The 24,757-nt window shown below is 49.6% G+C and overlaps 1 protein-coding gene across 3 annotated transcripts in view; it reads left to right on the top strand.

Moving 5' to 3' along the window:
• Window positions 1-7,114: 7,114 nt before the first annotated feature.
• GATA4 (GATA binding protein 4) overlaps window positions 7,115-24,757 on the top strand; it is a 30,131-nt gene continuing 12,488 nt past the window's right edge. For 2 of the 3 annotated variants that reach the window (XM_030236211.2, XM_030236210.2), the window contains exon 1: window positions 9,144-9,859. In XM_030236211.2, coding sequence (XP_030092071.2) covers window positions 9,334-9,859 — 526 coding nt within the window. In that variant the 5' untranslated portion in view covers window positions 9,144-9,333. Of the gene's footprint in view, window positions 7,330-9,143; window positions 9,860-24,757 lie in introns of those variants that run through there. The other variant, XM_018922547.3, reaches the window with a different exon arrangement.

Below are 24,757 nucleotides of genomic sequence, written 5' to 3'. Positions count from 1 at the left end.
ATGTATTTTCTTGCTTTTCCCTGTGGATGACAAAATGCCACCGTTCACCCAGGGTTTCCCATCCTGGACAGAATTCCTAGGTGGGTGTGAAGCTGCAGGATGGGTCCAAAAGCCAAAGGCAGACAGGATTTCAGCAGATTTAAGGGACCATCAACTCTGCTTCTCTCTGGTAGAACTGGTGCATCAGTGCATCAAAAATATTACACCAGGGATATTTTTCTTTACAAACCCAAAAGAGAAGAAGAAGAAGGAGCAGGATATTCCTGATGGTAGAAGGAAACTGGGATCTTTATTTGTGCACCCATAAGAATCCCAGTGGCATAGTCTAAATTCCTGCTGCCCTGAGAGACACCAGGGAAGGCTGCAATGTTCACTTGGCTGGAGAACAGCAGTGCAAGGGGGCTTTGGAGGGATATTTCTGGAAAATTGGGTGGATGTTAATAAGGAAACGAAAAAAATCCCATGTTGCTGCCTCAGCTCCAGAAATTGTTGTGTAAATGACATGGAAATTAAATATAATCTGAAGGAACTCTGGCAGCACTTGATAGAACCATGGAATTGCTTAGGTTGGAAAAGCCCTCTAAGATCACTGAGTCCAACCATTCCCCCAAAACTGCCAAGGCCACCACTGAACCCTGTCCCAGAGTTCCACACCCACACCCCTTTTAAATCCCTCCAGGGATGGAGATGCCACCATTGTCCTGGGCAGCTGTGCCAAGGTTGGACAGCCCTTTGAGTCCTCCTTTCCTTTGCAGAGTTGAGGCCAGGGGATCTGGGAGAGGCTAAGTTCCAGCCCAGTGTCCAAAGTTCAGGGAATTCAGGGAATCTTTTCAGGGAATTCAAACATTTGCAAATCAGGTGAAGAGAGGAAGATTCCCAGAAAGTCCCACCTGCCCCCAGTGTCCCTTGCTGGAGGACATTGCCGACCTCATATCACAAATTCACCCTGCACCAGGGAGTTTTTCCTTTTTGGAAAAGACCAGACATTTCTTCACCTTTTCTTTTCAAGCTTTCTGTTTTAAAATTGTCAATGTTTTGGTTTTTTTGACTGGCATCTTGTCCAAGGTCAAACCATCCTCCTGCATTACCGCTCACTCCTGCCAGCACTGCCTGCACATGAAATCCTGCTTGTCCTTGGCTCATGTGAGTGCAATTCACATGGATTTGGGCTTGGAAATTCAGTGCTTGGACTTCTTGGCATGAAAAACTATTTTGGCTTTGTGGCTTTACTTTTATGCGAAATCTACCTCTTTTTTTTGCTTTTCTCTCCAGAATAAGTGGATTAATTCAACCACTGTGCAATTCAATCATCGGTGCAGAGAGAGAAACAATTTTTTCAGCCCAGAAGGAACTCAGCCACAAAACCTCTGTCCTCACCCTGAGGGCGTAAGATTTTGGTCAGGACTGGCTTTTTTTTTTTCCATCATCACATCCAACCTCGGCGCTGCATCTCCCGGCACCCGGTGCGCGATGCTCGGAGGGAGCGCAGGGGCATCGCCTGGGGCTCCGGCCCTGCAGCCCTTCCCTTCCCGGCGGCGGCGGCGCTGCCCGGGGCACTGACCCCAGCGCCGGGGAGTCTGGAGCGGAGCCGGCGGCCGCCGCTCGCCGCCGTCAGCCCACACCTCATCAATAGGGGCTGACAGCCCCGGCCCCGCCGCCCCGACGGCACCGCCGCCGGCACGGCACGGCTTGGCACGGCCCGGAGTGCGGGCTGCGAGCAGGGAGAACCCCGAATGTGGGCTTGGAGGCAGCGCCATGCAGCCGGGATGTATTTGGGGAGAGAAGTCGGGGTGCAGAGCCCCACGGGGGTCAGGCTGCAGGTAACCTCTCAGGATTACCAGGATTATCCATGGATCCCGGCATTACCCCATGGGTCTGGGATAGAGGCAGCATCACTGTGAGGGACTACGAACATCCCGGTGGGGCAGATTGAAGGGGTCAAGGGGGCTGGAAGGGAGTACTGGGGTGTAGGAGACCCCACAGTGACAGGTAAGGGCACTCAGTGAGTGGTACAGGCGAGTAGGAAGGTAAGACACGTTGGTGAGAGAGATATAGACATGTGGATAAATAGATGCATAAATAAATCGATATTCTGGCAAAGTTGCTGGGCACAAAAAAGCAAATAAGACATTGGAATGAGTTACAGAGATGTATGGATATAGGGATATATGGCTAGTTGATGGATATAGGGATATATAGATAAATGATGGATAAATGGATGTATGGACAGATGATTAATAAATTGATATATGGCTAGATGATTAATAAATGGATATATGGCTAGATGATGGATATAGGGATATATAGATAAATGATGGATAAAGGGATATATAGATAGATGATGGATATAGGGATATATGGATAGATGATGGATATAGGGATATATGAATAGATAGATGATGGCTGGTGATACTGGCTGGGGTTCCACATTCCCAGGGCTCCATCCCAGACATTTCCAGGCACAACAGCCTTCCCTGCCTGATGCACGAGGCTTTTCCAGCCTTCCCAAGAACGGGAAGGGGTTTTCCATCACCGTTGCCGTTCCTACCGGACACGCAGGGCTCTGCCGGGGCCGGTCAGTCCCCGGCAGCCGGGATGTCACAGCAGGTGCGTTCCGCACGGGTGGTTTCACTGTCACTGCGTCAAAGGGCGGTGACAATGATGACAGCACAACCACACGTATGCAGGGCGCTGCGAGTGGGCCACAGGAGCCCGGCTGGTGACGCTCCCCCTTCGTCCCCAGCGGGTTCCCCTCCACCGCGGGCGATGTTCCCCCACTTGCCCCCGTGCTGGTGGCCCCGGGGGATCCCCCATCCACGGCTGACGTGTGTCCGCAGATGCCACGCAGACTTTCGTCACACTGCCGTGGCATAGCCCCTGTCCCCGCGGGGAAGGTCCCTCTGAGCTGAGTTTTCACGTCACCCCACCAGTCCAGAGAATCCCAGACAGGGATATGCAGAGCCATGACGTTTAAGGCTCAATTGACTGGATTTGGGCAGTAAAGCTGACAGGAATGCAGCGCACTGATCCGCGGTAAAATATCAGTGTTCTCTGGGACACATCTGTCCCCCCCCACGCACACACAGCGGCATAGACACGCAGGGCACCACATGTCCTGTGTTTCCCGTTTCCTAGAGATCCCCATGTCCTAAAACCCCCGTTCTAGGTGGGTTTTGGATTTTGCCTGCCCCCAGTTTCCACGGCGCTGACCCTCACTTCTCAGTCTCTCCCCTCCTGCTGCAACAGAGCAAGAATCGCTGCTCCACGCCCCTCTGCATCCCACGGATTTGTCCCTGAGGAAGTTACTTGTACTTATTTCCACTGGGGGTAAAAAAAAAAAAAAGGGGGAAAACCCCAAGAAAAAGCAATAATATGGTATTTGGGGGTGGAGGGGGATGGTCAGAAAGGATTTAGAATTTCGCCTGAAGCTCCGCTGAGCCGTGACGATGCTTGGCCACCCTCCTGCAAAGGGTACTACCTGGCCTTTGGGATGGGGGAGGAGGCGAGGGGTTGGTGGCATTTTAGGACCACTGCCGTCCCGTAAACAGACGTGACGTTTGTTTGGGAAAGTGTCTCTGAAAGGCGCGACAAGAGCTTTGGTGAAGCCGGGGCGGGGGTGGCAGCCACAGCGGGGTCCCCTGAGAGCGGCTGACGGTCCCTCTGTGCCGGGCTGTCCCTCTGTCCCTGCCAGCTGCGCTCTCCACAGCGTCCCGTGGGTTTTCCTTGCGCTGGGGTGTCCTGAGAAGTGTCTGCGAGAAGGGGGGTGCAGAGGGGTCCCAGAGTGGAGACTCCAAGGCTCCCCACAGAAGGGTCTAGGATTTGTCCCCCAGGAGGGCAGGGGGTTCATCCCTTCCCCCGCACAGCTCCAGGAGGGGTTGGCTCTCAGGATTTCCCCCCTGTTGCTGGATCTGGAGAGGGCTGGAGGGGCAGGGCCGGGGGCAGCACCCCCCTGCCCATCCCCAGCCCCCCCCAAGACGGGTGGGAAGGGGGCGGGAGGAGGCGATGCCGTCCCGAGACGTCTCCTGGCTCGCAGGGAGCCTCGTCCCCAACTCCCGGCCATCCCCCCCCCTCCCAAACTATCCCGGTCCTGCCGCACAGCCCCAAAAAATCGGGGGTGCAGCCGTGCCGTGCCCCCGGCTTGGGACCCCCCTTTCCTTTCCCAGTTGCACCGGCTGCTCTAACACAAGCCAGGGACAGCCTAGAGATACCCACAGATAGATACCTGTGGATAGATACCTATAGATACCTATAGATAGATACCTATAGCTGATCCATACCTCCCGCAGATGCCACCCAGCCGTAGGCACCAGTATTTTTGGAGCCGATTTGTCCCCTCTCCGCTGTCCCGGGGATCCTCTCCCAGAGTCGGTAACTCTCAGATTCTCCCCAGCCCCCTCCTCCCGACCCTTCCCGGCTGTAGCCAAAGCAAGGAATAAATAAAAGAATTAAGGTAATACTAATAAAATCTCCAAATACTCCCGAATGCCCAAAATGCAGCAGCCGCCGGCCCCATTTATCCCTTTTGCTCTGCTAAAACCACATTTCCCCCGCTGTTTTTTTCCCCTTATTTTTAACCACTTTTCTTCATGATTGTTTTAAAAATTCGATTTTTAGCACAGATAAAAATTTAAATCAACTTTCTCCCCTCCGCCCCCTGCCCCGCTCCAGTTCCTAAAGTGTTTTTGAGTTAATTATTTTTGTTTTTTTGGAGGGGAAGTTTGGTTTATTTCTCCATGCATCAACATCAGGAGCTTTAACTCTAAAACCACCGCGGAACTAAGTTCGATAAATAAAATAAATAAACGGGGAAATAAATAAAACAAAACAAAACAAAAAAAACCTTGAAAATAGGCGTCTCATAGATTTTTTTCCTGGCTGGGGCAGAACTGGGTTATTTTCACACAGATTTCGTTGATCGCAAGGAGGAAAAAAAGCTCTACCGCGTGAAGAACAGATTTTGAGGTTGGTTTAGGCTTTTTGGTTTGGTGGTTTTTGGTGGGGTTTTTTTTTTTGTTTGTTTGTTTGTTTTTTTTTTTTTCCTGTCGCTGCACTTTGCTGTGTCCCATCTCCTTTTTCCGGGAGAAATTGTGTCCTAAATTCATCCTCTCCGTGCCGGCTGTTGGGTGACGCCAGGCTGGGCTCGGTGCGGTTCCTCACCTCCCCGAATTTCGGGATGAGCCTCCCCGCGAATCCCGGCTCTGCTGACCGATAATTCGCCGCGGAAAGAGGCTGGATCTGGCCACACGCACGCGAAACAATCCACGGGAATTGCTTTTGTAACTTTTTTCCTGCAAGCAGCAAAGCCAAAACAGATCCTTGAAATCTTCTTTGCTCCTGGTACTGCTGCTTTGCTGCTTGGGCAGGTTTAAGCAGTTTAAATTGCATTTTCGCTTTTTGTGACTTAAAAAAAAAAAAAAAAATTCTTTCTTTTTAGTAAGGAAAGAGCTGTTTTTCTGTAGGAATTCAAGGAATCTTTAGGAAATCGCTGCTGTGGGAGAGAAAACCGTCAGGGATTTTGCAAAGGAAGGAAAGATGAGTGTCCCGAACCTGGCACATCTGGATAGGCACTGCTTCGGAGAACGGATATCAAAAGAGACATCAATACATTTAATTCTCCTTTCTTTCCCTGTGTGCTGCTAGCACCGTGTTCATAAGCATATTTTTATATATACATGTATTCATACGTAATTTTAAATATACGTATTTACATGTTTATATTTAATATGTGAATTATTAAACATTACAGTTTATATGTTATATGACTATTTTTATATAGTTCATAGTTTACATATATACAAAAACGATACCATAGGTATTGTTTATAAATTATAAACAATAAATTATTTTGGTATGACAGTACCTCTATGTTTGCATGTAACACACGTTCCTGTGAATTATAACATACATTAAGTCCTGTTTGTACTTCATTTTTCTATCGATCTGTATAAAATTACACACCTTTTATTCATAATATTTTTTCCCCTTGTGCTGAAAGAACAAAGCCACAGAGACATCGTTGTGGATGTTTATTTCTTATGTATTTCTGTGCCTGTAATTTTATTTCTCTACGGGGCTATAAACATTTTCATCCCGATATTTGGGGTTATCTCCATCTGCATTTTCCCACTTTTGGGGGTTTGGGGAGTCTCTGTGCCCCCTGGGTATTGCAGAATAACGTGCGGGTAGAGGATGAGGGGATCCCACATCCCCAGGGATTCATTCCCAACCCTGAAGAAGCCCCTAAATGCTCTCCTCATCCTCCATCCCTCTTCAATAAATCGCTTTTCCCATTCCCTCTCCCCCCGACACCCCGTGTCTTTCATACGGAGAAAGAATTAAAATTTGAAATTTTAATTTAACATTTTTATTTCCAAGCACCAAAATCCTCTGACATCTCCCCCACACACACAGACTTAGGGTAGGAACCCCAGATTTCCACGGGAAGCTCCAGAGTGTGGGAAATGTTAATGGTGTGAGAATTATTCCCGGGAAACGGGGTAGTGGGACCCCCGGATGTCTGGAGAGACTCCAGGGCGAAATGAGCCCCTGGGGAGGGGGGGAGCTGTGGATGGGGTCTGAACCCCACGTGGGACTGGGACCCCAAATTGTAGAGGGTGCAGCACCCCCGATGCACTTCATCATTAACCTTTAAACCCATCAGAGCATGGAGGAACAGGAAAGGGGTGCCCAGTTTGGGGGGAGCACCCCCAAGCCCGCTGGGACAGAGAGACCAGCTGGCACTTCCTCACTTACAATTTGGGACAACGGTTTGGGGCAGAAGCACGGGAAAATCCCCCTTGTGCAATATCGCCAACGAAAGGGGTTGACTCTGGTGGGATTGGGGGGCTGGGGGGTGTCTGTACCCCTCAGAAAATCCCCCTGATTTTTTCTGGGATCTGGACACTGGCATCCCTGGGGTGCGCAGGCACGCGAGGCTGCCCAGCTGGTGGGACCAAGCCCATGGGGCTGGTTTGATTTTATTATTTTATTTTATTCCTTTTTTTATTGTTTGTTTTTCCTCCCCTCTTCTCCACAGCCATGGAACCTGGCGCCCGGCTGATGGTGCAACAGATACCGGCCACCCCCTTCACCCCCCCTTCCCTCCCATCGCCGCCCACTTCCACGTGACGTGGGCAAACCAGTCAGCGAGTGGGACTGGGCAGCCTGGCCATACTGGGGAGCCAGGAGGGGGGGCAGCGCTGCCCCTAACCCCCCCAAGGAAGCAGGAGCCGGGCATCTCTGAGCCCTCTGCCTTCCCCACAGCCGGGGGGGGTGGTTCCTGCCCCACGGCCTCGCCCCCCTCCACCCCTGTGCCCCCCAACACTGAAGGTGGGTAGCGCTTCTCTGTCCCCTCGCTCCTCTTCCTCACTGTCATGCCGGGACCCCAGCGATCTCCCCGAAAGCTTCCTCCTATTATCTCCTCGGGCTTGAAAAGTGACTCGATTTTGCTTTTTTCTTTTGGTTATTTTTTTTATTATCACCAGCACTATTTGTAAGGCAAGAGGGGAACTCGCTGCTTGTTCCCCTCCTGTGAATCCTGCCCCACGTTAGGGAATCCTGTGCAAACGCTCCGTCCTAGGCCGGTTACACGCCAACCATTCCCTGGGGTCAGGGGGACACAGACCTCCCTTAAAGCCCCGTCTTCCCGGCTCGCTTCCATCCTTACCTCTTCCCAGCGCTGTTCCCAGCTCCGGCTTCTCCCTTTCCTCGGCCGCCTACCCGTCTCCCGCTGTCCTCCCAGGGTATCAGCCCTTATCTGCTGGTTATCTCTTCTGCTGCTAAATTCAGCCCCGCTGAGGGGTTCAGCCGGGGGAATCTGTTGGTTAAACCTAAAGCAGTCCCAAGAGCCAACTCTCTGGCCATAACTGCCCCCTCCCGCAGCCCATCCAGCTCTTCTCCCGGTGTGAGGTGGTTTTCATGGAATCCTACAATTCCAGAATGGTTTGGTTAGAAAATACCTAAAGGCTCATTCAGTTCTGACCCCCCTGCCCTGGGCAGGGACACTTTCCACCAGACCATGTTGTTCCAAGCCCCATCCAAGAGGCTCCCTCCATGATTTGTAGAGAATCTCACATCTCAACTCATCTCACCCTCCTCCCGGACCCTCCTTGGGAAAGGGGTTTCACCTTGACCTCTTTCCGCAAGAGGGTTTTGGGGTTCTGCCATTGCAAGCCATGCACAAGGCCCCGATGGCATCCCAAGGCCCAAACCCACCCCAAATTCCCCCGAATTCCCCCAAATTCGAAACCAATCCAACACGAGGGAAAGCACCCCTTTTCCCCACCCTGTCCCAGGACTCTGGGACGTTCCTCCCCACCCAGACCTACAGCATTTCCAGTCCCCAGTGGGTCACCCCACTGTGCTTCCAGTTTCTCCCACTTCCCCACACGGCGGAGAGGGATAGAAAACACCTGGGAGCGGGAGTTTTGTGGGCGCTGCCTGGCGTCTGCTCCCCACTTTGGGCAGCACTAATGGGGCTGCAGTGGGTATTGCCCTCCCCTCTCCTTTAAGCCCCTTCGGTCACTCCTGGCTGGGCTTTAGGGGGTGCGGACACGCGTGGGGCAGGCGCGGGGTGGGAGGGTCGAGCCATCCTTCCTCCTTTCCCTCTTTCCCCCCTACTTTTCCCTAATTTAAGTCCCCCCCCACCTCAGCCCTCCTCAGCCGCCTCCCGCCGCCCACATCAAACGCCGGCCCCGGGGGCCATTAACAACTTAAAGCACCGATCGTACCTGCGGGACAAAGGTTTTTGCTCCGGGCCAGAGGAGAGAGCATCGCTGTCTCTCACCTTCCCGGCTGTGTCCCCCTTCCTTTCACCTCCCCCCCTTCTCTAACCTCCTTATCTCCCCGCCCGGGGGGGTCCCGGCCCGGCCGCCGCCGCATCCCGCATCCCGGCAGCATCTCCCCCTGCTCCCCCGGGGGTGTTGGAAGGGGCGGGCGGGGGGGAGGGAGGAGGAGACTGACCGAGGGTTTTAAACAGCCCAGCCTCATGGTGGAGGGCGGGGGGGTGGGGGGGGCGGGAGGTGATGGATGGAGCCCGGTGGGAGCAGCTAAATCCAGGCGGGAGCTAAATTTCCCCTCCGGAGGGACCCGGACTTCTTGCTCGGGGTCTGCAAGAGGCGGCGGGACCTGCTGAAGGTGGGGAAGGTGGGCGGTGGGGAAGGGGGGGGGTCGGAGGAAAATCGCATCCCTGGTGGTGTTTTGGTTTTGGCTGGAAGGCTGCGCCCACGCGAGACCGCTCCGGGGAAAAGTGGAGCCGAGGGTTTTCCAGGCGCTCCCCATCGCTCGGGATCGCGGCCGGGGAGCCGGCCGGGCTTTGGGGAGGCCCCGCACGAGATGTACCAGAGCTTAGCCATGGCAGCCAACCCCGGCCCTCCGGCGTACGAGGGGGCAGGTGGCTTCATGCACAGCGCTGCCGCAGCGTCCCCGGTCTATGTGCCCACCACGAGGGTCACCTCCATGCTCCCCAGCCTGCCCTACCTGCAGAGCAGCGGCTCTTCCCAGCAAGGCAGCCCCGTCTCCAGCCACTCCATCTGGACTCAGCCCGGAGCCGAAAGCGCCGCTTACAACCCTGGATCTTCTCACCCTCCCGTGTCACCTCGGTTCTCCTTCTCCACCAGCACCCCCATCCCGGCCACATCTTCCCGGGAAGCGGCGGCGGCTTACAGCAGCTCCTTGAACCTTTCTGCTAACGGGAGGGAGCAGTACAGCAGGGGCTTCGGCAGCTCCTATTCCAGCCCCTACCCGGCCTACATGAGCCCCGAAATGGCCACGACCTGGACTTCCTCGCCCTTTGACAGCCCCATGCTGCACAACCTGCAGAGCCGAGGGACGCCCGCGGCCGCCCGCCACGCCAACATCGGTGAGCACGGGGCTGGGAGACGGGAGGGGAGGTTTCACCCCGTTATCCCCCAGATTTTGGGGCACGCACCCCTCTGTGCGTAGGTTTTGGTTTTTGGAGGGAGGAATTCAGAGTATTTGGGTTGGCGCTGTCTGAGTGGCCTCTCTGGCTGGAAAACATCGGGGTCCTTATTCTTAATTATTCTGCAAAATTACCGTTCCAAAACATCCTCAAAGGCCACAGTTTCCAAAAAGTAAACGAAATTTAGGGCAGGCCCGGAGCGGCAAGGAGTGATGAGCCGAGCTCTGGAGCGAGGGCCTGCTGGCTCCTCGAATAGCTCAGAGAGGATTTAGGGGCTCTGATGGGGATAATTTTGGGGTGCAAGACCACAATGTTCCATGGACACGCAGGTGGCCCCTTCCTGAGCTGGCTTTAGGTGTTAAACTGGCAGCATTGAGAAAGCAAAATTAGGTCCATGAATTCCAGATCTTCCCTGCGGGCTGTTTTACGTTCTGGTCTTTTAAAAAATTCTTTTGGAAAGGTCGGCTGGGCTACAAAAAGGGAGAGCAAAGAGAAATTTAGAGCTGAGGTGGGAGAGATGATGGAGAAGGATTAAAAGAAGTGCATCCATATTTATAATGGTGCTTTTGGGGGAACTTAGGCACATCTGAACAACACAACCCTGGTATTTCAGTCTCCTTACCCCAAAAATCCTCACCCTGATCTCTTGTGCCGAGTCCAGTCTCGGAGACTTTCATTTCATTAAATTCCTCTGGTTCCTACAACGAAGAATTGGTCCAAATGGCTTAAAAAACTGCTTTTATATTTCGTGAGAAGGAAGAGGGATAAAAGGAGAGAAATGCAGGCACATCTTTGCATGGTGGTTTCATAAACACTTTTTTCCTTCCCGCCTCCTCTCCATGAAGGTATTTCTGTCCGCTTTGGGGTCGGGGTTAACAAAGAAAATACTTCAAATTTGTCTGCAGATCTATTTTACAATTGTGTTCTCTGACCCGAATTTGGAGGGTGATTTTTCCATCGTGTCCAGCTGGATTTGCGTTGTCTTTAGCATTATTTTAAGACATTAAAAGAAGGAAAGTTGGGCGTTGGTGAACGCTTGGCCTTGCCAATATCTTGTGCTTTTCTTTAAGTGCTAGAAAATTTCTCCGGACGAGGAACAGATTAGGGATAAAATTTTAGCCAATCAGGCAATGTTTTTTTGGAAGCCACGAGAAGGCAGATCGCAGAGGAAAAAATCAGGATGAATTTAAAAATCAAACATTAATTGAATATCAGGAAGCACATATGAATATTTGTACTTTACCATGGTGCCATCTCTTCCTTGGGGAAAAAAAAAAAATCACCTTTTTGCGGTGATTTCAGAACGGCTCTTCATAATAAAAATACTCTAAACCCAGAATAATGCAAATGAAGAATTACAGTTGCAGAAGCACCCATCAGCTTTTAAAGTGCTCGAGGATTTGGGGCTTTTGAGCGTGGTGGCTTGTGCTGCATTTTGATGGCCAAAAAAAAAAAAAAAAAAAAAGAGTTTTAAATAGCACTGGGAAGAAGGGATGAGTTGAGCCAGTGCAGAGAATGGTTTTTAATGAAGGAGGAAGGAGCCGGGACTCCACGGCCAGGTTCTGACTCGGGTGCCGGATTCTCGTCAGCGAGGCCGAATCCACGGGATTCATTAGCATGGGGCTAATTACGCCTTTCCCTTGGATATGGAAAAGCGTTCGAATATTAAAACAAAAATTCTTGTGTTTTGGTTAGGAGAAAAAATAATAAAATGAACTGCCTGAGAGCCGATGAGTTTTAAATGGAGTTTCGGAAGGCAGCTCCTCCGGGAAGCAGTTTTAGGTCCAGACCTGCCCCGTTCCCACTTCTCCCTGAGTCGGGACGCGGCCGCTGCCGGGTCCCTCCTTGAAGCCGAGCGATGCTTTGGCATCGTGGGGATTGAGTAAAGCATGTAGAGGCTGGCTGGGGGGTTCTGAGCTGGGAAAGGGTTTTATTTTAATGATTTTAAGGGTAAAAAAACTGAAAAAAACTGAAGGCACTGAAAGATGTAGTGGGAGGGACACCGTTGTGGATTATTCCCATCACAGACCCACTTTAACTCCACATCCGAGCCTGGTCAGCACCTGAGAAATCCCTGGAACGGTGGAGTTGACTCCTTCTTTGCCTTTTCTTCGGGCTAAAAGTAATTTTATTCTCTGCACAGCGAGGAATCTCAAGGTGGAAACGCAATCCTTTTAAATGTGTGAAATATAAATATTTTCAGCGCTCTCATTTTCTTTTCAAGAGAAATACCCACCACTTTCGAGTAGCGCTAAATGCAGAGCACTCCTGGGGTCATTAAAATTTTAATTTTTTGAAAATAAAGATCAAGTATAGGCAGCTATAGCTGAATGTACAGAAATGAATTCACAGTCTATACAATTGGGCATGACGTTTTCCTCCCTGTTTTATATGAATATATCCCTGTAACAACAAAGCAACACACAGGGAAAAGAAGACTAGTGAAAATGTATTCGAAGAAAATAACATTAAAAGAAATACAAATCTTCTTGTTTTTCTCTAAATTGAGGAATTTTTGCTTGGGTTAAACCGTGGTATAAAGCGCTGGGAAGGATGAGTAAAACGCACGGGCCCGTTTGGAAAACTTTCCCTGGTGTGAGTTCAAAATGCCAAATTTGGGCTTTTCAGGGTAAGTTTGGTGACTGATTTCATTACCCTGAAGAGCAGGATCAGACCCTGTGGTCGAGGCAGTGAACTTGCCCCAGGCACTGCCTGGGATGGAGTTACTGTGAATTCCCGACTTAATGAGCCATGAAAAGGACCAGCTGCAGAATCCCCTCTCAAAAGACTTCCCCGCCAGCACCAAAAATCTCTTGCAATCGCTCCCAAAATTACCCTAGATGGGCAGTTTGGCTCTTGCCCCTTTCCAAAGCAGAGGGGAGCGGGGATGGAGGGCAGCACGAGGGTCCGAGCGCATCCATCCCGCAGCTCCTCGCTGCCTCCTGGATCTTTCCGGGCTGGGGAAGAACGCCCCGATCCCAGATTGCCATCCTCTTTTATTTTGCTCACAGCGGGGATTTTACTTTCGCTGTGGCATCGCGGAGGTATTGCTGTGATTGGGGATAAATCGGGGCTGTGAGCATTCCTGGTGGGTGCTTTTTGGGTTATTTTTTGATTTTTTTTTTTTTTTTTTTTTTTTGGCTAAATCGAAGTCAGGGCTCCTCAAACAGGCGCTGCTGGAAGACAGCAGCAGCATCTGGGAAGATCAAAGCCTGGAGCAGGCACTGGGTTGGAAAATGTCCTTTCTGCTGCTGCTGGGGGAGAGATTTGGAACCAGATCTTAAGCTTTCCCACAGGGATGCTAAGAGATTTGCCCTGTCGCATCCCGGGGCTGACATTCCCAGTGATTCATTGGCATTTGTTGCAACCCTCTGCCCTACAAGCAGCCCCTGACCTTCCCCACGCACCAAGGGACAAGGTGGCTGGTCGCTGTGGGGTGGCAGGCGATGAGGGCGGCCCAGCATCGTCCTGTCCCTGATCCTGGAGGGACGGGACCTTAGGACGCAGGGATGGAGCCATAGGACAGAGAGATGTGAGTGTAGGATGGCAGAAAAGGCTGCGGGACAGTGGGAAGGGGCTGTGAGACAGCGGGAAGGGGCTGTAGAACACCGGGAAGGGGCTGTAGGACATTGGGATGGGGCTATTGGACGTGTCTGCCTTTTCCTCCATCCCCCGTTTCGCAAGCGGCCGCATTTCTCACCCCAGCCCCGCCGGCGGGGAAAGTTCGCCCAGGGCTTTGTTCCCCCCTCCGGGTCTGAATCCACCTTCTGCTCTCCCTCCTAATTTAATTGTCACCCGACAGTCTGGGATTTGGGATGAAACCCACAGAATGAGGGTTTCTAATCTCTGAGCAAGATCAAGCTTGAACACACAAGTGTTTATTCCCCCTCCAAGCCCCCCCAAGCAGTAGAATTTAAATTGCAAATAAATCAGTGATAATAATAAAAATAACACCATCACTGGCACTCTGTCACTGCTATTAATAATTCAATTATTTACTTAAAAATTGCACTGTATTACCAAGCACAATTTATGTTGCATGGAAGAGCCATGGGGTAGTATATAACATAAATGTTCACAAATTTTTGTAGAGCAGTAAGACTTAAGACAGTGGATGGTGGTGCTTAATCTAAGACTTTATTAAACCAGGATTAATTATTTTTCACCCATCCATGTGCATTTCTTTATCCCTGTAACAATAACAGCAATTTTTTTTTTGAGACAATTTATATTTTGCTCTCTACATACTTTTTTTGCCAGAAATTTTAAGGGAAAGAGGTGAAATTCTTGGAAACAGATGAGAGTTTATCAGGCAGAGTATTCCAAAGAAAACCAGACCCAATCCTGACACCTCTGTGCTCTTCTGATGATGGGAAACCCTTGGCTTGGCCGGCAGAAAGGGGCTCCCCAAAACTGGTTCTGCCAAATACAGAGAGGTATTTTGAAAGGGCAAACCATTTCTCTCTGAAAATGTAAGGATGTGTGGAAAAAACCACCAATAATGCACCAAATATCAAATAAAATTCCAAACTAGGTGAAAAAGTGGTTTTTACGTGCCTGAAAGTTGGCAGCCTGTTGTTTCTGAGGGAGGATATTAAAATAAAGGTGCAATTTTAAAGAAAATTCAAATTTAAAAAAATTGATTATGTTGTCCCAAAACCTTCAGAACTTTTGTTTCTCATTGGCGCAGGGCTCTGGGCTGAAACTTTTGCCCCTTGAGCCCTGCGGAGCTTTGCAAGCATAAGGAAAAAAAGGAAGTATATCAACTTTGAGAGGTTTTCTTCCCAAATCTGCCCACCAGCCCAGTGTTTCCCTCCCTCCCTGCAATTTCCTTATTGAAAACGAGGTGCAGAAATGGGATTTTCAGGGATCTCCCCCTGCTCGGTGTCGCTCCTAGGGATTCACGGGGCAGAGGAAGCCGAAATGTTGGGTTCTTCAAGGATTTTGCAACTGAACTATAAAAAACTTAACAAAGAGTCTACTTCCTCTTTGGGGCTCAAAACCAGGCGGGAATCTACCTCAAGAGCTCAGTCCACAGGCTTAGGAAAGAAAGTTTTGTAGATGCTGGGAGGGAAAGGCAGAAATGCAGATTTTTTCTGCACCAGCTGCACGTTTCAGGGACATGGGATCCTGAAAAATGTGATTACGCTGCCAAAACCCTTCGGTTGTAATGGCCAGGTTGGGTTGTTACAGGTCTGAGTTGCTTTGGAGTGAGGAATGTGTGTAATTATGCCTGCAGGATTGCAAAAAGGGAGATGGGAATATCTGGAAATGCCAAATATTCACCTTGTCGGCGGGTCGGAATCCGCGCTGCCGTCTGGCAGGAAGGTGTAAATTCGCCTTTGGTGTGCGAGTGTGAAACGATGCTTAAATAACCAGGGAAATAGGTGAGAATTTGCTCTGACCTCCCAAATTAACCAAAATTATAGGAGCAAATTTCATTATAAGGTCGGATTGAGGTTTTCTTTTTAATTTTAAGAAAAACTGGTCTTTCTCCTTCATGGGACAGAACTCTTGCAGCTGTCTACGATCACATCCCACATTATGGCAAAATATGAAAACTTCTCCTGCCTTCCCAAGGCTTCCCCACATCATCGGTCACGGTGACCGGGCCTGAGCTGTAAATACATCTGTAATGACAAATTAAACCCAATTATCTGCCAGGCCTGAGCATGGAGGTCTTCCCACACATGGGTGCTTGCACTTGCATGACAGCGCTCAAAAATAATCCCAGCACCATTGGCACGAGTGGCATTGGAGGCTCTTTTGAAAATGCCCATGTTCTCAAACCTACTCCAAAATGCCAGGGTTTTTTCCATTTTTTTCCCTTTTTTTCCCTTTTTTTTCCCCTTTTTTCCCTTTTTCCAGGAGCTCCTTGCTGCGGGGTGCGTTGAGTTCGCAGCATTCCCCGCTCTTGCACCTTTCTAAATGCTCGCGGCGCTCGGCGGCGATTTCTTTTTCAATACGATAAACTCAGGCTGGATTTTCTCATCCCCCAAAAAAAGAACTGGCGGGTGCTGGGTGTGCTCCAAAAGAAGAGCCAGGCAGAGATTTTCCAAGTTGGATGCAGATCTGACCCCGTCATCAGCGCTGAAATGTTTCAGCTTTGGGGTTTTGGCAAGACCTGGATTTTAAAGCCAAATTTAGGGCAGCATCAACTGGAAGAGAAAATATTTTTTTCTTTTCCAAGAAGTGCCCAGTGATTTTTTTTTTCTCAATTATTTGCTGGCACAGAGGGGGTTTTTTGCTTAATGAGGTGGATACCTAGCTGTAGAATGAAGTCTTTGCAGGGGGGAGAAAGTTGGGTATTTCCAATCTCTTTTTGCTTTCTCTCTTTTTAAGGCCAAACCTGCTCAGGTTTTTAGGATCAGACATCCCCTAAAAAACCAGAAAAACCAGTGACATAGAAAAAGCAACCTCAAAAATACCCACATAATTTGCTCAGAACTATCTCTGAATTAAGGCACAGGGCAGTTCACTGGGAGCTGGTGCAGGATCAGGCCCCTTCAAATAGATTCCATAGGGAAGAAACTCAGCCCACTGCAAATTACATGGGAATTTACATGTGTTCTCAGAGAGGTGAAACCCCAAAATCCAGTGGGACCTTCCTTTTTTTCCTGAGAAGTGGTGACTTCGTTTATATGCTGAAAGAAATCAGGATGTTTTTTTAATTATTTTTAGTCACCCCTAAAGCTTGTGAGACCCTTATCAGAGCCAGCTGGGCTCAAACCACTCACACCAGACTTGGGAGAGACTCAGAAATTAATTTTGTTTGTGAAAGAGGAAAAGAAATAACTCCTGGAAAGCCAAAAATTAATAATTTTTCCAGCAGAGGTGGGGCGAGGGCAGCCGGATGAGGGATCCCTCAGGGCTGATCTCCTGTCTCCACCAGGGACTGGTACTGGATTGCTTCTGAATCTGGGATAACAAAATCGCTGCCTGGAAATGCTTCCTCCTAATCCCTGGGAATTAAGTTGCTGTCTGCTTGGGGGAGCATTTCAGGAGAGGTCCTGTGGTGGGACGCTGCTTGCTGTGCCTGCTCTCCTTCCCAGAGCTCAGCCCTTTGTCGCTGGACAGTGCTTCCAGCATGGTGGATTTACAGGGAGCTGGGATGGGGCGGGGTTCCCATTGCCATCACATTCTCCTAAAAGGTTTAAACCCAAATTTGGGGGCAGAGCTGAAGCAGGGAGGGAGAACGAGGCCAGATCAGTTCCTCCAAGCAAGATTTTGCCAATTCTTCCTGGTTTTTCCATATGGAGTTCCCTGTGTTCATAATATTTAAGCAAATTCTAGGCTGTCCTCCGACCTCGAGGGCCTCCTTTGGCTCTGCAAACACCTCCAGATAGTTCAGGAGACATCTCTCTCTTGCTGGATTCCCAGCTGCCCACAACTGGCTGTTGCCAGCCCTCGTGCTTTGGTGCACCTCAATTTTCCTTCAAGCTCCAGCTTCCGGAGTCCTGTTATCATATGTCAGGCTCTGCTCTTTCAGAAAGGGAAAGAACAGCTTTCCTGGGCAAGGGAGAGGCTGGAAAACCCTGATTCCTTCATGCTGAAATCCTAGACAAGGCAAAAAAACACCCCAACCTAATATTTATTATTCAAACTCCAATGACTTTCCAAGCCAGACTCTTGGATTTGCAAGACAGGGAGCCACTATTATTCAACATCCAGGGCTCACAGTGCTGGAGCTGTAAAAAAAAAAAAAAAAAAAAAAAAATCAGTGAGGCCCTTAGCCTCAGACATCAGGACTCCTCCAAATGACGTGTGGTCCCAGATGTCTGAGATTATTTTGGGAAGGGAGTGCTAGCCCCAGGGACTACTTGCCTGCCTGGGGGGCTGGCTGCTGGGAAGGACTCTGGGTTGGGACATGCCTGGGTGGTGTGGAGCTTGAGAGGGGCAGCTGCTTTGCGGGTGGGATGCCTCTTCCTCACACTCCCCCGGGCTGGAATGATGCTCTGGATCCTGGGTATGACTTTTCCCATGTTTCAGTCCTTCATTATTTCCCTGGGATAGATGAGTGATGCTGTAATTTATCCTGCCCCTCTGGACATGAAGATCTGGGCTTGAGGGTGTTTTCACTTCCCAAAATAAGTAGGATCACAAACAGGAGGGTGAAATCCCCCTTGCACCCCCTTCCCTTTGCCTCAAGCCAGAGGAAGGGTCTCACTCTTTCCTGCTCTGCCTGAGCACTTCTCTTCCCAAACTCACATCCCAGTCAGGCTCTGGCACCTCCCTCCACACAAATCAATAACAACGGGTGAGCAGGTTAATTATAATCACAGAATAAACGCCGCGGTCTCAAAGTTCACCCAACTTCAGCAGCATTTCAAAACGAGCGGACGGCGCCAAGAAACTTTCATTGATTCCTCTGGGGCAGGTGTGGGAGTTTGAACCTGTCCCCAGGCTGATCTTGATTCGAGGCTACTCAATTTTCCTCCTTATCTCGACTTTCGCCTATCTTATAATGCCTGTTATTTTAGATAAAAAGTCCAATCAATTGAGTTAGAAAAACTGCAAGTTATAGGTGGCCCTGATAAGTTCGGTACCTGCCGTTTTATTGGCCTGGGCTGCGAAGTGACCTTTGCAGATGCTTTATCATCCCCTCCTCCCGCCCCGCTCGGGGGCTGAGTTGACTTAACATCCAGAATAGCTAATAAAAGAGGAAAAGAGAAGGGCCAGGGGTTAGACAAACTCACTGTCCCCTCTAACGTGATGAGCCCTAGTAAACACCTTTTTGTTTGTCCCTGGCTGGAGTCCCGCTGGGAGGCTGGGATCTGGCCTGGCTTGTGCTGGTGCAGCTCCTCTGAGTGGGATTTATCAGTGGAACAGCTCTGAACTGGAGGCAGAGCCTGTGTCTAAATCAGTGAAATTAGAACAAAACTGGGACAAGGGTTTGGAGTTTATATGTCAGTATTGGTCGATGCTGTCATGCTCAGGGAGGGATTGGATATGTGGAGCAGTCCTACATATTCCATATATTCCTACACATGGCATAGATGTGTTTTATATTTATAAAGTGAGGTGTTTTAATAGATCATATGTGTTTAACACAGAAAAAATGAGTTTTTAAAAATATATACATGTACATTTGTGCACATTTATATAAATATATATTCACACACCATTCTATATAGCTAAGTTCTATAAGGTCACAGAATAATAATAATTTTGATGGCAAAACCAGAAAGAATTGATTGGAGATGATTCCTAACTTGCTACAATGGCATTCTCAAAGACATCCCAGGCATCCCTGCCTATGGACGAGGGTCTGGAACTAAATGATATTTAAGATCCTTTCCAACCCAAACCATTCTGTGATTCTAGGACATGTTATGTGTATATATACAAATATATATGTTTATATATATGTATAACACATGTCCACAAATACAATAACAATAATATAATTGTAATATTGTATTTCTACAAGAAAGATTTTGCCTGTTTGCTTTAGATAAATGTCTGTCCTTCTGATCTGGGAAAAAAAGACCTCACCCCAAACTTGGAGTTTCTGGAGTTGTAGGACTGTAGAAATGCACGTTTTAAGATTCCTAGCAGGACAACCAACTCAGCAGTGGCTGAGGGCGTGTGGATGAGGCTTCGGAATGCCCAAGGATGCACATTCCCCCATCTCCTAATGAAAACCCAACAGACCATAATCTTCAGTCACTGGTGAAGAATCATCTTGGGGTTGTCCTGTGCAGAAGCAGGGGTTGGACTCATTGTTCCCTGTGGATCCCTTCTATCTCAGGATATTCTGTGATTCTGTGATAATTGTCAGCCCCTGGCATGGTCCAAGCACAGAGCATCTCAGTCTGAGCCCAGCATATCCTGGTGCAGCTCCTGGGAAGAAGTTTGGGTGTGATTGGGGTTTCAGAACATTTGAACAGGGCCAGACTCTGCTGGTTGGGCTTAGGGTCAGGCTTCACCACCTACCCAGTAGCTGGCCCGGGCTCACCAGTTACCCTGTAGCCACAAGGCCAATTCCCATGGCTCAGCCACAGAGCAGCAGCTTGGCAGGACTCCACAGCACACCTGCTTGTGATCCCCTGTGGGGACACCAAGAATGGCTGCACATGATCCATTAACTGTTCCCAACTCAGAAAGAGCTGCCCAGGAGGGACCATGGCACTGCAAATCCCAAGCTTTTCTGATCCTCTTTATTTTTTCCCCACTGTCCCTTCCATGAGGCCATCAAAGAAGAGTCTCAACAGGTACATCCACTTGGAGATGGGCCACATTTCAAGGAGGGCAAGGCTGTGGCTCTTTTTCCTTTGTCAAAAGAGAGAAAGACCATTTCCAGGTGCCTCCTGCCAAGCAGACCCCAGGCTGTGGCTGACCCCATCTTGCCCATTCCCTGGGCTCTCCATGCTAATCTGAGATTTGTTAAAAAATATTTGGACAGTCGATAAGCGGAGGAATCTTCTGTTTATCAGAGGAGCCTCGGATATTTACAAGTGTAAGAACTGCGAGGAGGAGTAAGGAAGGGAAGGTCACCTTGGTGGGTGGGAGTTCACCCAGGCACAACTTGACAGTCAGCAGAAGCTGCTGTTGGACACCAGGTTGTCTCAAAAAGATGGCCAAGAGGTTCCCACCAAAAGACCCTCAGGGATGCCTGCATTCTTGTCTCCTTCAGAGCAGGCTGTGCACCTTCGGGATGTGGGACATGGTCCTCCAATGTGTGTGTGGACTCTCTTTCCACTCAGCTCTGGGATAACCATGGGGCTGGATGGTTTGGGCTCTGGTGGTTTTTGTGTGCTGAGGAGCTGTCAGTGCTTTTCCAAGCAACCAGATTGTCTGTGCCCCCAGCTCCTGCCCCTTCCCAAAGTACTGTTTAGATCTGATTTAGAGGAATCCAGCTTCTTTCCACCCATCCTTCTCCCATCAATTTCTTATCTCCAGCTGTGGCTTTTGAAAGCTTTCCTCTCGCCCCCCTCCAGTGTCACTCCTTGTCATGGGGAAAGAACAGTGTCACCATGAGATGAAAAGCCTTGCTCAAGGGCATCCTAATGCTGAGCCAAGACTGAACTCCAAGCCAGGCCCAGAATTTGCCCAACCTTCCCATCGTGGCCCTCCTGCACACGATCTCAGCTGGTCCTTTGGCTGCTTCCACCTCCACCGTCCTTCAAAGCACAGAAAACATATCCATGAAGGAAAAGGAGTATTCCTGGCTGCTGGCAATGGTGTGTGCCACAGACCTTGGCTTGCTGCAGGCAGAGCAGGGAGTGCTGCAGGGGAGGGACACAATGTTCCCTTTGCCTTGACGTGAAACATTTGGCCTGGGAAGGGTTGCACGGGAAATGGCTCGCTGTGGTGTTTCACGAAGCCGGGGAAAAAGCAGATTTCTTTGCCATTTGAAAAGCCAGACTGTAGGATGAATGTTTCCTCAGCAATAAGTAGGGTCTTTATGTTTTCAGAGGGAAAACTGTTTGGCCCAGGCAGCTAACTGGGTACACAGCCATTTTCTCCACCACAGATGTGTCAGATAAACCCTAAAACTTTCTGGGATGGCACCAAGCCATGTCTGTGAGGCTGCACAATGATGCTTTTTGCTTAAAACCATGTTTCTGGCTAAGTGGGGGGAATTTACCCGGTTCCCCATTTCCTGCAGATCCTCAATCACATGGGTGATGCCTTTTGTTTACCCAGACCAGGGGAGAGCAGGGAGCCACATTCCCACAGCTCCCAGCCCAGAGATGGGCACTGCTCGGACAGGTGCTGTCCTGCTCTCCCTGTGTTTAGATCCCATTAATCTCTAAAACCCTGGGTGAATTTTCCCCTAATTCTGTCTGAGAGAAAACAGGAAGAGAAGAGGGAGCAGAGGGGGAAAAGCCAATGAGCAAAAACTGTTTTTACAGCAACACCCTTGGCTCCATTAGCTCCATCCTTACTTTCTGATCCCAGCCTGTGTGCTAAGATGGTGATGACCCCATGGACACAGGAAAGTCTCAATGACAGCTTTTTTTTGGCTACAAAGCTCCCCCATGCATACATTTGGGGTTTTAAAATTTGCCCAGTCACTCCCTGCCCATTCCCCTTTTGTCTCCTCTTTTTTTTTTTCCTTCTCTGCCCCAGTCCTGGACCAACCAGCCCTTTTAGATGGGATGTGATCTCACCAGAAACTTTTTGGTGGGTTTTTCCCCTTGAAACTTCAGCTTCTGTAATCATGCAATTCATGGAAACACCTCAACCCATCCCAGAGAAAAAGAAGATGTGACTTTCAGCTCCCCTAGCTGCAGCAAAGTGCTGGTTTAAAGGACCCCAAAAGGCTTGAAGAATAGGAAGAATTTCCAAACTGCCACTTTTTAATGGGAAAAATTTTGGGATTTGGGACAGAGTGGCTGAGAATGGTAAATCCTCTTTCCCCTGGCATGGTGTTGTGGCTGTCCCTTGAAGCAGAAGGTGAGGGTGTCCTGGGTGGGATTCCAGGGTGTCCATGTCCTTTGCCTCAGCTGCGAGTGCCCCCGAGAGTCCATTTGGGGTTTGTGTATACACAGGATCGTGGCTCTCACCTCTTATCATAACAAATTGTTTTAGGAAACTGCTTCTCTGCTGGGAAAACTGCTCTCAGGCTGTGTTTAGAGCCTCTAAGTGGCCTGGCTGTGTTTGAAGGACAGTTCCTCCTTTGCTGAGTTGCTTCATTGGGTTGAGAAGACACTTCAGCAGGGGGAATTGTTGATATCAAATATCTCTCCAGCTGTAAACAAAACTCCAGCGCTATATTAATGGAAGTCTCTTTCCATCCAGAGAGGGTGAAGGCAGGAGGGGGTTGGAGGGAAGTAGAAGACAACCTCACTCTTTCTCATGCAGGAGGGTCTGACCCAAACCAGGGTAGGGAGGGCTCTTTGTCCCCTTCCACAGGATGGTTTGGGAAGAGAAATTCAGAAAATGGATGCTGGTGCTGAACTGAAGGATTCAAAATCCTTCCTTTTTCTGTTATCAACCCTTATGTTCCTGATCCATCAGGTTTATGCATTCAAGATGATCTTCCCTGTGCAAAGAAATTTAATCACAGAATGTTTAGGGTTGGAAGGGACATTAAAGCTCATCCAGTTCTACACCCTGCCATGGGAAGGAACACCTTCCACTACCTCAAGTTGCTCCAAGCTCCATCCAACCTGGCCTGGACCACTTCCAGGGATGGGTTCCTAAAGAAAGCCCAAAGGTCTGGACTCAGGAATGGATTTAGTGCCAGGCTGGCAGAGCTGGGTGTTGCAGAGATGGTAGGAAGAAGTCACTTCAAGCCATGCTCCAGGCTCAAGCCTTTGGTTGAGTTGCAAGTGGGTATCTGGTTCTCCTGTTTGGGAAGGCGAAATTCCTCAGACTTTTGGTGAGCCAGAGGTGCTGGAGGTGGGGGCTGGCAGGACCAGCTCCAATCTGCTTTTTTGATGACCTCAGCACTGTCCGTACAGGCCAATTTCAGTGGATGTGAAGGACACCTCCCAACAACCAAGTGTCACGAAGGGCCACATCCAAGAATTCTTTTTTCCCTACTAGACCCACGTGTCCCACTCAGGAGTCACTCCTGGCTCCCTGGGGACTGGATATCCCATTGTGGAAAGTATTTCTGACATGAGTGTACTCAAGGCCTCACCCAAGATTAGCGGACTGTTGTGCAACACACAAATGACATTTCCTGCCCTGGGGACCTTGCAGTGCTCATAAACAGTAGATGTGAGGGGAAAAAAATCTCATTTTACACAGCAAGCTGATGACCAGGATAGGGATGGGACACAATCCATCCTCTCCACTGGTCATTCAGTGAGATTTCATGATCTGCTTTCATGTGAGAAGCTCCTTCATTGACTAAAGGCAGGGTTTTATGAAGAATTAAGTAGAAGGCCATCAGGATTAGCCAACACCAGGGACCCAGCCCATAAAAAGGACTGAATGATCCCAAGATACAAGATAAGGGCTTGGCATAGGCACGTGGGGAAGCTGAACATTCAAAGAGGAAGATGAGGCCACTCAGCACACATGAGGCTCCCCCAGCCGTAGGCTGACATCCTTCTCAGCCCGATCAGCAAATCCTTTCCTCAACCCTGTCCCAGTGCTGGCTGTACCTGGCTTAGGGAGAGGGAGTAAATCTTTCCAGCAGAAAGGCCATTCCAGAGGTCACCGGATGGACCCATAAATCTCCATTATCAGGCAGTGGCTCCTGTGCCACAGAACGGAAATTATTGCCCTGAGTGCGACTGGGGGAGCCTTTCCTTCCCCCCTCATTGTTCAGGGCCCTCCGGGAGCCGCTCGGGCCATTTGCTGCCTGAATAAACGTTTCCTTTCCCGGCTGCAAAGTACAGGGAATAAGTGTCAGGGGATCTCATAATGCCAGGATTTAGAGCTCCAGCCCTGAGCCAAAAGCCAAGGAAACACTTTGCTGCTTTTTCCTGGGGACTCTCCTTAATCCCCATTATTAATAACAGTGACAAATTAAACAATTAGTGGATTTGAAGCCCAGTGACCTCCATGCCCAATTTAGCTCAGCCTGATGGTAGATCCCAGCTCCTGTGGGCTCTGAGCCCTGGGAACATTTTGGTTTCCTGGGTCCTGAACACCCACCCACATCAAACTGCACAGGCTGCAGGTCTTCAGGTGACCCTTTCTCATTATTTTGTAGATCTTCAGGGTTCTTCAGCGCAGGGGGGATGTGTGGCCAGAAGGACAGCTCAGAAAGCTCCCTTTGGCAACTTCATCCTGGAGTTCACTGGTGCTGTGAAATTACATATAAATATAATTGTATATATACAAAATAACAATTATAAAAATATCATTTCCTCTAGAAAGAAATCCAGTCGCTTGTTTCCCACTTTCTTAGGGCCCAAACACCTTTGTTCAATA

This window comes from Serinus canaria, chromosome 3 (genome assembly GCF_022539315.1).
Source record: "Serinus canaria isolate serCan28SL12 chromosome 3, serCan2020, whole genome shotgun sequence".
Taxonomy (NCBI): domain Eukaryota; kingdom Metazoa; phylum Chordata; class Aves; order Passeriformes; family Fringillidae; genus Serinus; species Serinus canaria.
Note: the sequence above shows the minus strand (reverse complement) of the source record. Positions and strands in the feature narration are given on the sequence as shown.